General features: G+C 47.2%; 1 protein-coding gene across 1 annotated transcript in view; it reads right to left on the bottom strand.

The window, feature by feature from the left end:
* Positions 1 to 229: 229 nt before the first annotated feature.
* KIAA1671 (KIAA1671 ortholog) overlaps positions 230 to 13,408 on the bottom strand; it is a 139,159-nt gene continuing 125,980 nt past the window's right edge. The window contains exons 7-12 of the mRNA XM_065417914.1: positions 8,441 to 8,696; positions 6,373 to 6,547; positions 2,303 to 2,427; positions 1,422 to 1,552; positions 1,185 to 1,267; positions 230 to 311 (exon numbers count right to left, since the gene is read on the bottom strand). Coding sequence (XP_065273986.1) covers positions 1,189 to 1,267; positions 1,422 to 1,552; positions 2,303 to 2,427; positions 6,373 to 6,547; positions 8,441 to 8,696 — 766 coding nt within the window. The 3' untranslated portion in view covers positions 230 to 311; positions 1,185 to 1,188. The remainder of the gene's footprint in view (positions 312 to 1,184; positions 1,268 to 1,421; positions 1,553 to 2,302; positions 2,428 to 6,372; positions 6,548 to 8,440; positions 8,697 to 13,408) is intronic.

The raw sequence follows: 13,408 nt of genomic DNA, 5'->3' as shown, positions 1-13,408 counted from the left end.
CTTTTTGTGATGCGCCGTATATCCTAGAACAAATGTTACCCTCAGGCAAGACCTTCTGAAGTGCTAACTATACTGCATCATCTCTTACTTCAAGTAGTTCTAAAGTGACTATATCCTTCCCTATCTGAGAAGATACAGCTTTGTATTTGTCTATGAATATTAAGCAGCTTGCTCCACAAAGCAGGAAGGCACCATGCACATAGCAGTCGAGGCAGGAAGCAAACAGCAGCAGCATGATGTGAGAATTGTAGGTTCAGATGAGTTAAGGCTTCTGTTATACTTCTATGTCTTTTCCTAGTCATAATCAGGGTCTGAAAAGGGGGGAAAAAACAGAAGCTCTTTGAATAGCTGCAGTATGACATTGTTCATAAATTTAACCAACCCCATCACCCTCGGGACTCTCAAGTCTCTGTGATATGTGTGCACCATCAATGATGTTCTTTGCATGTTGCTGGTGCAGCAGCAGCAGCCACAAGCTATTTTGTGTTATTAAATTGCATATGAACTATTAAGAGCATCACTGAAACCAAGTGCTCCAATGGTTTAAACATCTCTCGGCAGAACCTGCCCGTTAACCAATGACAACACTTAGTAGTAGGACTCTACATATTGTTATAAAATTAGCAGACTAATGAATGTTCTAATAATAGAATTGCCTGCCGAGAAGATAATAGTGCCTTCATCTGGGCTAGTAAATAAGGCTACACAACAATAAGGGAAAGGGGGAAACTGCATAATCTGCACAGTAAATTCCAATGAAATCTGATCTGCTTCATTATGGAAATATTTTACTGCCTTGGACATGGATTGCACAGTTACATACAACGTGTGTATACTCTATGCTTGCAGAGTCCGTGTACAGACATGTTCAGAACAGATTTTCCAGTCAAAGCTTATCATTAGCATCAGCTTTAAGGGGCTTGAGCACTGCAAAGATGTGTCTGCTGCATGTCCATCCACATGGCTGTACCAGTCACAGAAAGAGCTCACCCATGCCCTGTGGAAATAGGGTGGGAATACTGAACATACATTGTTTCTGCCAGGCTGCAAGGGCTAAAGGTAACTGCATGGTACTTTCTCCTTCAGCTAAGAATCTCTTTTGGCTGAAAAGACAGGAGACTTCACAGCAAAGCAGTCACATGCAAATGCTACAGAGTAACCCCTCTGTTTTTGCTGTACTGTACCTTCTCAAACCTGATTCTCGTGCTGGCTCTGCCTCTTCTTCGATTTCAGCTCTTTCAGCCATTGAGGAGACATTTCTTCTGACCTAAGGACACAGCAAAATAAACTTTATCCTTCAATGACAATCCCTCATTACAGAAACAAAAACAAAATAAGCCATATCCTTCTAGGATCCTAGCAAGGAAGTGAACAGCTATTTCTAAATTTACTGCTTGCTGGAATTTAAACTCCTCTCTCACCTGTTCTCCTTCTCGGCACTAGAGGGCAGTACCCTGCCACCAGGAGCTCCTTGCTGGAATTGGGATTTAAATAGCTGTGCAGAATTTATTTCACTGGGACTCTCGGGCTCTTGTCTTTTCCGAAGCTGAGCCTAGAAGAAAGGTTTATTTTTAAAAAAGCTGCTTTTAGATTTCCTTGGAGGACAATCTGATCACTCAAATCATTTCACTGGCTTGTGAAGCAACAGAAAGCACAAGTCTGAAATCCATAAACTGCATACATTCATAATGGAATTTACCATAAATCTGAGCTGTTTTGAAAACATACACAAACTATTATGAATTTAAATTTCCTTCTAAACCACTGCCAATATTTCTATCAATAATACAGGGTCAATGAGAGAAAAAGCTATTTACAACATCACTATAAATTTCTTAGGTCATCTAACAGATCATCAGTTTTTCTCTTCTGAACTGTTCAAACTTCATTGCACCGTGACGCCCTTCTGACAACAAAAATTACTATACAACCCCAGGAAGGGGGACCAAAGCCTGAGCCCCCCCGAACCTCACTGTCCCCGGTGGGGGGACCAAAGCCAAAACTCAAGGGCTTCAGCTCCAGGCAGAGGGCCTGTAACCTGAGCCCCACCGCCCAGGGCTGAAGTCCTCAGGCTTCGGCCCCGGGAGGTTGGGCTCGGGCTTTGGCCCCAGCAAGTCTAAGCCAGCGACCCACTTGGGGTCCTGACCCACAGTTTGAGAACCTCTGGGTTAATGTATAAATTGCCCTTTCTGGGATTCTTGCACCTTCCTCTGGAGAGCATCTGATGGTGGCCACTGTCAATCATGGGATACTGGACTAGATGGACCCCTGACATAATCTAGTATGATTGGTGTATCTTCACCTTGAGAACAGAGTGGTCCATGCCTGGAAAAACAGGAAGCCTCTGAGGTTGCATAGCTGAGGATCTCTCAGTTTGGTGTATTTTTTCTTCCTCATCAGAATCTTCCTGTTTTGTAGATTTCTCTTCTAACAAAAAGTACAATGACCAGATGTTATTTCACACCCAGACACATTTAAATAGAAACAAAGCAAGTTGGTCAGCAAACTTTCTGTCCATGCCTTGACCTCATAACCCTCTTCCTATGTAACAATGTAACATAATAGAATCATGAAGACTTAGTGGAAGTTATTTGACATGATTTAGCACTCATACCATAGCGATGGGCACATTGTAAATACCTAATGGTAGAGAGAGACTGTTTATTAGGGCTGTAAAAGGGCAGAATTGTACACTTACATTAATTCAGCTATTGCTTCTGAATTGCTCAGTTTATACATTAAAGCATAAAAGCATGTGTGTATGTATGTTACAGTTCAGTTTACAATAGCTCAGTTCACTCACATTCACTGGCCTCTTACTTGGAAATTACTTTACTACATTTTGGCTTTGCACAATCATCATCAGAGGTCACAGCTTGAACCAAAAACAGCTGTAGCTTTGTAATATTAACATTTCTGAGTCAATGTCTTCAAATAAACACTGCATTTTGTATTGAGTCAGGTCAGTAATTGTGCATGCAAGTGCAGCTAGTTACTAGTAACACGAGAACAGAGCAGCTGGCACACTCAACCATGCAATAGCTGGGACAACTTGCTCTTCATCTCCCTCAAACAGAAACCAGCAGAGGGGCTAGTTTGATCGTACACTCTTCTCTCCCATCCACTGAGCCTCAAGATCCGTCACTGTATTCTGTACTTCCCTGGGGAGTCCAGAGGACTGCAGCCATAAAGCTCGATGCATAACTATGGTCAGCTGACTGAGAGAAGACTGTACATACACTTTGACAATCGCCTTTGGTGACGAGGGCTTGAAACTGGTCCTTCTGCTCTTGTGGCAAAAGTAAGAACATTTGCTATAGTTCATAACGTTGTACTTTGCCATTAAGGCATGATAGCGGACTACTCAGGAACTGTAGGGCAGCCAAAGAGTAGCTTTTGTGGCCGAGAAGGTGCAGGAGCTTAAGATCATTGTTATGAGGTGTTGATCTAGACCACGGGTGGGCAAACTTTTTGGCCCGAGGGCCACATCTGGGTGGGGAAATTGTATGCAGGACTATGAATATAGGGCTGGGGGTTGGGATGCGGGAGGGAGTGTGGGGTATGGGAGGGTGTGCGGTATGCAGGAAGGGGCTCAGGGCAAGGGGTTGGGGTACAGGAGGGGTGCGGGGTGCGGCAGGGGGCTCAGGGCAGGGGGTTGGGGTGCAGGAGGGTGTATGGGGTGTGGGAGGGTGTGCTATATGCAGGAAGGGACTCAGGGCATGGGGTTGGGGTGCAGGAAGGGGCTCAAGGCAGGGGGCTGGGGTGCACAGGGGTGCGGCAGAGGGCTCAGGGCAGGGGGTTGGGGTGTAGGAGGGGTGTGGGGTGTGGCAGGGGGCTCAGGGCAGGGGGTTGGAGGCTCAGGGCAAGCGGTTGGGGTGCAGGAGGGGTGCGGAGTGTGGGAGGGGGCTCAGGGCAGGAGGGGTGCGGCAGGGGCTGGGGGCGGGGTGCAGGAGGGGTTTGGGGTGCGGGCTCCGGCCCGGTGCCGCTTACCTCGAGCAGCCAGCATGTCCGGCAGTGGCTCCTGAGGGTGGGATGGGGCAGGCGGCTCTGCCACGCGCTGCCCTTGCCTGCTGGTACCACCCCCGAAGTTCCCATTGGCCGAGGTTCCTCGTTCCCGGGCAATGGGAGATGCAGGGGGCAATGCCTTCAGGCGAGGGCAGCGCACAGAGCCCTCTGCTCCCGCCTCCCTCAGGGGCTGCAGGGATGTAGTGCCGGCCACTTCCGGGAGCAGCGCGGGGCCAGGGCAGGCAGGGAGCCTGCCTTAGCCCCGCTGCGCCATGGGGCTAGCAATCCTGCGGGCCGGATTGAAAGACCTGACGGGCCAAATCCGGCCCGCGGGCCGTAGTTTGCCCTCCTCTGATCTTGACCAACGTTGCCTGCTTCTCTCATTAATGGCATTGACTACCAGAGACTTTGGGGTGAGATGGGAGAAAAGGCACTCTGAGCCCGTGGCTGGTACATAGTGCTTCTTGTCAGCCTGCAGGCATGTAGGCAAGGCAGTAGCTAGCGTTTGCCATAGTGTACGGGCTGGACGCTATAGGGCATCATTAATGGGCAAGGCTATCTCGCTTTGAGAAGAGGTATGTACAACATGCACCGGGAGTGCTGTGGTTCTTGTATCTCCTCCAAGGGATCGTTAAAGCCTCAGCCGCCTCCTTCATCCATTCTTGGAAGTCTTTGAAGTCACCCATGTAGGATGGGGGAGGGGACATAACTGCCTTGTCTCGTGAGGAAGAGGATTATTAAATTGTTGGGCCTCCTCCTCTGCCCTTAGCTCTTGTTCTTCTAAAGGATCTTCCTTGGGAAGAGGGTTCTGGGGTACCAGTGGGGACACTCTATAGAAATGATCACCAGACAGGATCCAAGGGTTCCAGAAAGCCCAAAGTGGCAGGGCATAAGGAAAGGGAGAGGGAGCCTTCAGGATGCTCTTACCAAGGCTGACGAGTCCTTAGGATACAGCACAGGAAAGGTGGTAGAATCCTGTATGGAAATGTCTGAGTCTGGGAGGAGCTAAGGGTGTCGGTACCCGTGGTCAAGTTGGTACAGGCAGTCACATTGGTACCGGAGACCAAGATTTTGTGTGAGGTTGCAGCAGCACTAGAGGGTACGCCAGTACCTGAGGGTACATCAGTACTGGCAAAATTCCTTCTTGGCACTCCTCAGGAGAGGGAATTTGGGCTCTACTGACATTTGGAGAGCCTCTTGAGAAAGAAATCCAACCAGTATCAGAGCTCTTAGACACTGATCCTCAGGTTGAGATGCGTCAAGTGGTACTGGTGAGGGTATGGATGGGATGGTCCGTACGCCCTTTATGACCATGGCTCAAGGAAGAGGTGAAAGATGCTTTCTTCAAAGAGTCCCTCCCTATGCTTGCAGGGCTCCAATGGAGGCTACCACTTGCTTGCCGAGAGACTTCTTGGTACACAGTGTGCTAGAAGCCTTTTTTGGAGGTACCAACCTCTTGGTACCAGAGGAACTATAAGCCTCGGCATTACCCATCTTGTGAGGCCAGCTCTCCTTATTTCCTGGTCTCTGGGCCAATTTCTCCCATCTGGGGATCAAGGTATTTTCTTTTTAGTAGATTTTGAAGTCTTCAAAGGTGTCCCTTCATCTCTGCTCACTGGAGCTGAAGAACTCACTGGAGTGGCCTGAGAGGCTGACTCCAGTGTATGGGTGAGGGGGTGGAAAGGTGCAGGGGAAGATTTGGCCTATGAAGTGGCGGTGGGTCTCAAAGTGAACGCTCGATAAGGAGCAACTTCAGCCTCTCTCAAGTTCCCGGATCTGCTCTTGAAGCTAAAGCAGACTTGCACTTTGATGGGATGTGAGACTCTCTGAGACTGCTGGAATGCCCATCCTTGAGAGGAAAGGACCTGTGTCAGGTCTGTCAAGGTTTGAAGCCCAGGGTTTTGGGCACGCCCAAGAAAGAAAGGTGGCAAATGAACAGGGGCCAAGGGCAAGAGGCCCTGACCATGGAACAAAAGGGGGGACCCGCTAAACCACAGAACTTGTGCTGGGGAAAGAAAATATAAAACAACAAACTAAAATGAATGAATAACATTAATAAAATAATAGGAACAACAAGGAAAAAAACAAGGCAGGTATGCTAAGTTAGTGGACATCTCTAGCCACAGGTTGAGAAGGAACTGGAGTCTACCTCTCCCTGTATATCCTCAGGCTATGTAGGGCACAAGCATGAATCTGCACACACTGCTGACAAAAATCTCTGACTGAAGATGCGCAGGCACGCACACAACTATAGTGGAGTACCCACAGGGACATTAGCTCAAAGAAGAGAAAAGATTCTATGGAGGACAAAATATATCTCCAACCCCGCAGCACCATGACTAATTATTTCACAGGACAGAGGGATACCTGTGGAGTCTTTAAACATCCAAGTGCTGTCAGTCTCCTGCATCACAGTGAGTTTGTTTTCAGACTCTATCCGTCTGCTTCTCCTGAGCGAATGGGAGCTAGGTGCCCGGTGGCGAATCCTTTTGCTGAGCTGCACACGGGTTTTCAGGACACTGGAATCCAGTATAGAAGTTTGCTTTTAAAAAGAAAAATGTTACCCTCAAATGTGGGAATTTCAATTAGTCTGAAAATAGGGTGGTTCGTTCCATAACTACTTCAGGTCTTATTTTTAAGCATAACCATATTTCAGCTTAATTAAGACTACTTTTGTTTTAATGATTATCACCGTTATTTTAAACTCCAATTAAATCAAATTCACTCAGAGTGCTGAGATGCTGCACAGTAACGGATATGGAACTACAGGGGTTTCCCATTTGGACAGTTCCCTGAACTCTGCTTAGTTCTGGATGTTTGAGCTGCATCACTGCAGAGTTATTTTTCAATAACCAACTTATGATAATCTGTGTGCTCTTACTAGGTAACAATGGCCATCAGCCAATCAGAAGGCAGGGACTTGCAAAACCATAAAGTGATTATGCAACTCTCTCTCCCTCGGATAGTCTGCTATATTTTCCCAGCTCGGATGGGTCCCCATCCTCAGAAATGTCAAGCTGTTTGCCAGCAACAAAAAGAATGAAAGTTAAATACCATGGCTTTTGGCAAAAAGGAGCTGATCAGTTATTTAAAACAATGCCATCTCCATGCACAAAGGAAAACGGAATGGATTACAGTAGAGCAAAAGTAGAGCAGTTGTATTTAGTGATATAATTCATTGCGGATTATAACCGAGTCTTTTCCCAGAGGCCCTGGGCCCTCCATTCTCCCCTGAAAGCTTCTATTTTAAAACAAATATTTTAAAAGTTCTCAGTTCAGAAACTAACCAGTCACCCAAACAGCACAGGGGCCTTCTGGACTTCGACCGTTCTGCTTGAAGTCATCACTGTTTTGAAATGGCACTGGCAGCTGCTGGGAGGATGGGATCTATGGTCCTATAGCAGAGGCCACGACAAGGTACCCTACACCCAGAATCCACTGGCAGTAAGGGGTGACACCGCTGTGCTGCACTGCCCAGGATCTGGACTATTATCCTTAGTTATGGGAATAGAAAGCGTTAGCCTCCTTCAGACATTTTACAGTGCAGTCTGTTGTTCAGCTACACTACTGCTATGCAGGTCAGCGACACTAATATGTAAATAGATGCATTGTAGCGGCTTCTGAGACACTCTACGTTCCACCTTCCCCAAAGCTGCAAATTCTACTACAAAACAAGGGGGAGAGTGTGAGTGTGAGTGTGGTTAGCTTTCTACAGTATCTGCCCCTAGCTAACATATAAGAAAGGACGAGCAACTCTTATTCAAGATAAATTCTTAATTCACAGAGACTGTACCTGAAAGGAGAAATCCACATTATCTGTAGGTATGCTCTCATGTAGCACTGAAGCGGAGTACAGTCTGCATGACTAGGCACTATATTACCAACATTCCTGTGCAATTCAGGATTCTCAATTTCTCAAAAGATTCTCTTTAAACTAAAATCATTTTAGGAACAGGATTTTTAAAAGACTGCAGAAAGATGGTCCCATTGTCAATTAGAAAAGTAGTATTAAAATCCAATATCTGTAGCTTAATCTGCATTTCTCACAGCACGGTGAAGCACCAGCAATTTGTATCACTTAACTATGTTGTCTCAGAAATGTATGGCTTCCATTTCCTAGAGACATTAAACTCTTTTTCACAGCACATCTCCTAGGAGCAGACTGAAAAATGACCAACTGAAGTGCAAACCATTGTCCCTTTGGACTCTTTTAATAGAATTCACACAGACTTAATAGGAAGGGCAGTCACAAGAACTTTCATTGTAATTTATCTTGAACTTTTCACACAAGAAGTCAATGAAGAAGCCTTAAAGGATAAAGAAGCATAGCACAAGGTTGAACATAAAGTTGGGAGAAGACATGGCATAGCATTTTGCTAACAGTATAGGTAACGTACTTGAAAATGAACAACTCTTTCCCTTTATGGAGACTTACATCAATGAAGGAGAAGTCAATGGTTTTCTCCTCAGGGTAGGTATCTGGTGGAAGGGGTCCCACAATACCATCAGTTGAATCCATATCAGTGCTGGAACGGTCCAAACTTGTGCTCCTTTGGTCTTTTGAGGAATCGTGCTGATCGATCATGGAGGCAGGTTCCGTTTGAGAAGAGAGAGAAGACAGCCGGCTATTTGGTGGCTGCTTCCTTGTTGAAACAACATTGCTTTCTGAGGAAGGAGACTCAGGCACAAAGCTGCAACACAAGAGAATGAACTCTGAGGCAGAAGGATGCATGAGCGAACATACCTGCAAGTATATTTTATACCATGCATACTCAAAATGCAATTGTGATGTATTGCATGTACAGGAACATGCATGCAGCCATCAGACTATATAGTCCTAGAACTAGTGTGCGGCTTGAGTCATAGGGATAATGGATTGAGGCTGAGGTGAGGAGGCCTCTTCCATAAGCCCCAGAGCAACTACTGTGGCCACAACTGCAGCCACAAATTTATACCAGTCCCCGTGGCGGTGGCGGAGAATGGCAGATGGATCCATAAACCACAGATCCATTGGCCCTGGTCCCAACCCAGCCCCACAACTCCCTGGAGTGCTGCACTGAAATAAAACTTTGCAAAGCTTCACAGTATACAGTGGTTGTGGACCTCCAAATCCAGCCATGCTTTCTGCAAAGGAGCAACACCAGTCCCACAAGACCAGGTCTTTGCACCGCCATAGATGACAGACGGGATGTGGCCCTTAATCATTCAGAGTGAAAGCTGAAACCACGTCTAGAGGTAATAAATGTATCATTTGGAGACACTACAGGCCAGCAGAGAGGGGTGAATCATTTTCATTGTAATAACTTTTTCACCACAAATGGCTTCACTTAGGATTCACCTACACCAGTGGTACGTGTACCCCTGGGGGTATTCAGGGGTCTTCCAGGGGGTACATCAACTCATCTAGATGTTTGCTTAGTTTTACAACAGCCTACATAAAAAGCACTAGCGAAGTAAGTACAAACTAAGAAAATAAGCAATTTTTCAGTGATAGGGTGCTGTGACACTTTTATATTTGTATGTCTGATTTTGTAAGCAAGTAGTTTTTAAGTGAAGTGAAACTTGGGGTATGCAACAACAATCTGACTCCTGAAAGGGGTACACTAATCTAGAAAGATCACTAATCACTGGTCTATGCATAAAAATGTGTGTGAACTTAAAATAGCAGGAAAGACACAGCAACTTTGCTTTTAACTTGGGTTCAACCCCAGGCTGCCCTGTTATACTTGAGCTGCTAATCGGAGTTTCAAGGCAAGTTGCCATGTCTTCTCTGCTATTTTAACCAGAGCCAGCTAATGCAGGTAGGCTAATCCGAGTTAAGGACACCCCCCCCCCTTTTTTTGTTTTGCTGTGTAGACATATCCGCTAAGTCGGTGGTTCTCAAACTTTTTTTTCCCCGTTGACCACTTGAAAATTGATGAGGGTCTCGACAGACCACTTAATCATCTTTCCAAATATTTTTTGTACCATTTTACTCCTGTAAAACACTTTGGATAAAAGTGCTATATATAAAAAAAAAAACTTTATAACAATTAACTTTTTTTGTTCTACAAATAAAAGCACACAACTCATATTTTCATATAGTAGTTTCACCTTTCTAATGTGATGGATGTGCCCTCTCTTCCCCTCCACGGCAGCCCCCGAGCTGGGAAGGAGGTGGGTCTCTCCCTCTCTCCCCCGCCATAGCAGCCACAGAGCTGAGGCTGGGAAGGAGGGCAGTCTCTCCCCGGCAGCCGCAGCCCTGGAGCTGGGGAAAGTTGCCTTTCTCTGGCCGCCGCGGCCCTGCACATCCCAAATTCCCCCCACCCCCTCTTCTCACCCCACTGCCCCCTCCTACCTACCTCCATTCCCTCCAAGGCCACCACCTCACCTTACATGTGCGTCTTCTCCGGGGTCCTGGCACCTAATTAGTGAAGCCATGCCTGCGTGGCTCCACTAATTAGGTGGGTGGCCCTTCATTCTCTCGTGTGCAGTCGCCCAGGTGCCCACCTTAGAGGGAACTATCCACGGACGACCTGAATGGAGCTCGCGTACCACTGGTGGTCCACAGACCACAGTTTGAGAACTTCTGCTCCAAGTATCAGAATTACACAAATAGAATACATACAGATAAATGTAAAATTTCAACTCAAGGCATAATTTTGTTTACAGCAAATGTCCAAACAAATATCTGTTGTTAGGTTCTGCACAATGAAGCAAACTGTCTAGCGATCCTGAACCAGGTTCCACATTAGATGCACAAAAGGGACAGACCAGATGAGTTAGAACTGCAGCACATTTGAAAAAAAAACAAGTCAGAGGGATCATGCCCTGTCTACAGGCCTCAGGAGCAATGAAGCTGAAAAAAGCATTATTTTCCTTACTCGTTTGAGTATGAAGTATCTGTATATGGATGAACATAGAGAAGTAAGCCCTAGTCTATTTTAGAGAGGTTCTTATACTGTGCTCATAATGGTAGTATCTGAGTGCTTTCCAGAAGTACATTAAATGATGTGTCTAACATGTCACGTGTTTGTTCTCTCGTTTTCTCCCCAGGGTAACAAGTGTGTGCAGGGGAGTGTTTTGTTTGGGAATTTTTACATTCAACCGCCCCCCCCCCCGCCCCCCCAATATATCTTAGACAAGGCAAGGTGAAAGAAATGTGCCTTGCACTCAGAGTGGAGGGTGGTGAGATTTGTGATGATCCTTAGCTCCGGTGGGAATTCATTTCATAGTCTTGGGCAAGCCCCTGGAAGTACCTGTACTGTTTGCTCAGTACTTAGAAAGCTCTTTGAAGGGGCAGTGAAGAGTTGGGCTGTGAGTAATTTCAGCTACTTCTAACTCAAAGGAAAGTGAAATAGTGTCAGCAATACAGTGAAATTAAATGTTGTCCGATTCTGAGCTGCTTAAGTCACTGGCCTGACCAAAGGTCAGCACTTCCATGACTCTCCGTTGTCAGGGCAGGTGGGAAGATGCTATCCTGTGATTGGGAGGCATTAAGCTTAAACAGCATTAGGATTTATTTTTTGTCTTTCCTATCTGCAATTATATTTGTTACTTAAGGTTCGATCTAGTCAGAGAAATACTGAAGGGTTGATCCCTCGATAGGCAACCATCAAGAGTTTAACCACTCAAGAAAATGAAACCAACACTGGCCTGATGAACCATAGTTGCAGAGGTGGGACAGAGGGGATCACTAGGTTAAATAAATCCTAAACTATTGTGGAATTTAGCAGTCGTAAGCAACAACTTGAACTACACCTGGGAGTAGCAGATAAGCAGGGCAGGGCACAGCATGCCAGTGTTATATATACTCATCACAGTTCGCCCCACTCAGGATCTGTATTGACATATTCTGCGCTAGCTCAAGATTCTGGGTTCTTTTAAAGAGTATCCCCTAAGTACAGCACACAAACGACTAGCCTCAAGATTAAAAAGGTGTGAATCACTAATGTGAGGTCAGTACCAGAGAGGAAGGGCCACAGACACCCAAGAGTACTGCGGAAAGGGATCTGGGGGTCATAATGGACCACAAGCTAAATATGAGTCAACAGTGTTGTTAGTGTAACACTGTTGCAAAAAAAAAAAAAAAAAAAAAAAAAAAAAGCAAACATCATTCTGGGATGTATTAGCAGGAGTGCTGTAAGCAAGACACGAGAAGTAATTCTTCCGCTCTACTCTGCGCTGATTAGACCTCAACTGGAGTATTGTGTCCAGTTCTGGGTGCCACATTTCAGGAAAGATGTGGACAAACTGGAGAAAGTCCAGAGAAGTGCAACAAAAATGATTAAAGGTCTAAAGAACATGACCTATGAGGGAAGCTTGAAAGAATTAGATTTGTTTAGTATGGAGAAGAGAAGACTGAGTGGGGACATGATAACAGTTTTCAAGTACATAAAAGATTGTAACAAAGGAGGGAGAAAAATTGTTCTCCTTAACCTCCGAGGATACGACAAGAAGCAATGGGCTTAAATTGCAGCAAGGGAGGTTTAGGTTGGACATTAGGAAAAACTTCCTGTCAGGGTGGTTAAGCACCGGAATAAATTGCCTAGGGAGGTTGTGGAATCTCCATCATCGGAGATTTTTAAGAGCAGGTTAAACAAACACCTGTCAGGGATGGTCTAGATCAAGGGTGGGCAAACTTTTTGGCCTGAGGGCCACATCTGGGTGGGGAAATTGCATGCAGGGCCATGAATGTAGGGCTGGGGCAGGGGATGGTGTGTGGGAGGGAGTGCAGGCTGTGGGAGGGCGTGTGGTGTGCAGGAAGGGGCACAGGGCAAGGGGTTGGGGTGCAGGAAGAGTGCGAGATGCAGGAGGGGGCTCAGGGCAGGCGGTTGGGGTGCGGCAGGGGGCTCAGGGCAGGGGGTTGGGGTGTGGGGTGCAGGAGGGGTTCGGGGTGCGGGCTCCGGCCCGGCGCCGCTTACCTCGAATGGCTCTGGGGTGGCAGTTGCGCGCAGCAGGGGCTAAGGCAGGCTCCCTGCCTGCCCTGGCCCCACGCCGCTTCTGGAAGTGGCCAGCATGTCCGGCAGTGGCTCCTGGGGGTGGGATGGGGCAGGCGGCTTTGCCGCATGCTGCCTTCACCTGTGGGTTCCACACCCAAAGCTCCCATTAGCTGCGGTTCCCCATTCCCGGCCAATGGGAGTGGCGAGGGGCGATGCCTGCAGATGAGGGCAGCGCACGGAGCCCTCTGCTCCCCCCTCCCCCAGGGGCCGCAGGGACGTGGTGCCGGCCGCTTCCGGGAGCAGCGCGGGGCCAGGGCTGGCAGGGAGCCTGCCCTAGCCCCGCTGTGCCATGGGGCTGGCAATCCCGCGGGCCAGATTGAAAGCCCCAACGGTCCGGATCCAGCCCGCAGGCCGTAGTTTTCCCTCCCCTGGTCTAGATAATACTTAGTCCTGCCATGAGTGCAGGGGACTGGACTAGACGA

Source organism: Emys orbicularis, chromosome 16 (assembly GCF_028017835.1).
Source record: "Emys orbicularis isolate rEmyOrb1 chromosome 16, rEmyOrb1.hap1, whole genome shotgun sequence".
NCBI lineage: Eukaryota > Metazoa > Chordata > Testudines > Emydidae > Emys > Emys orbicularis.
This window is presented reverse-complemented; position numbering and strand designations above follow the sequence as displayed.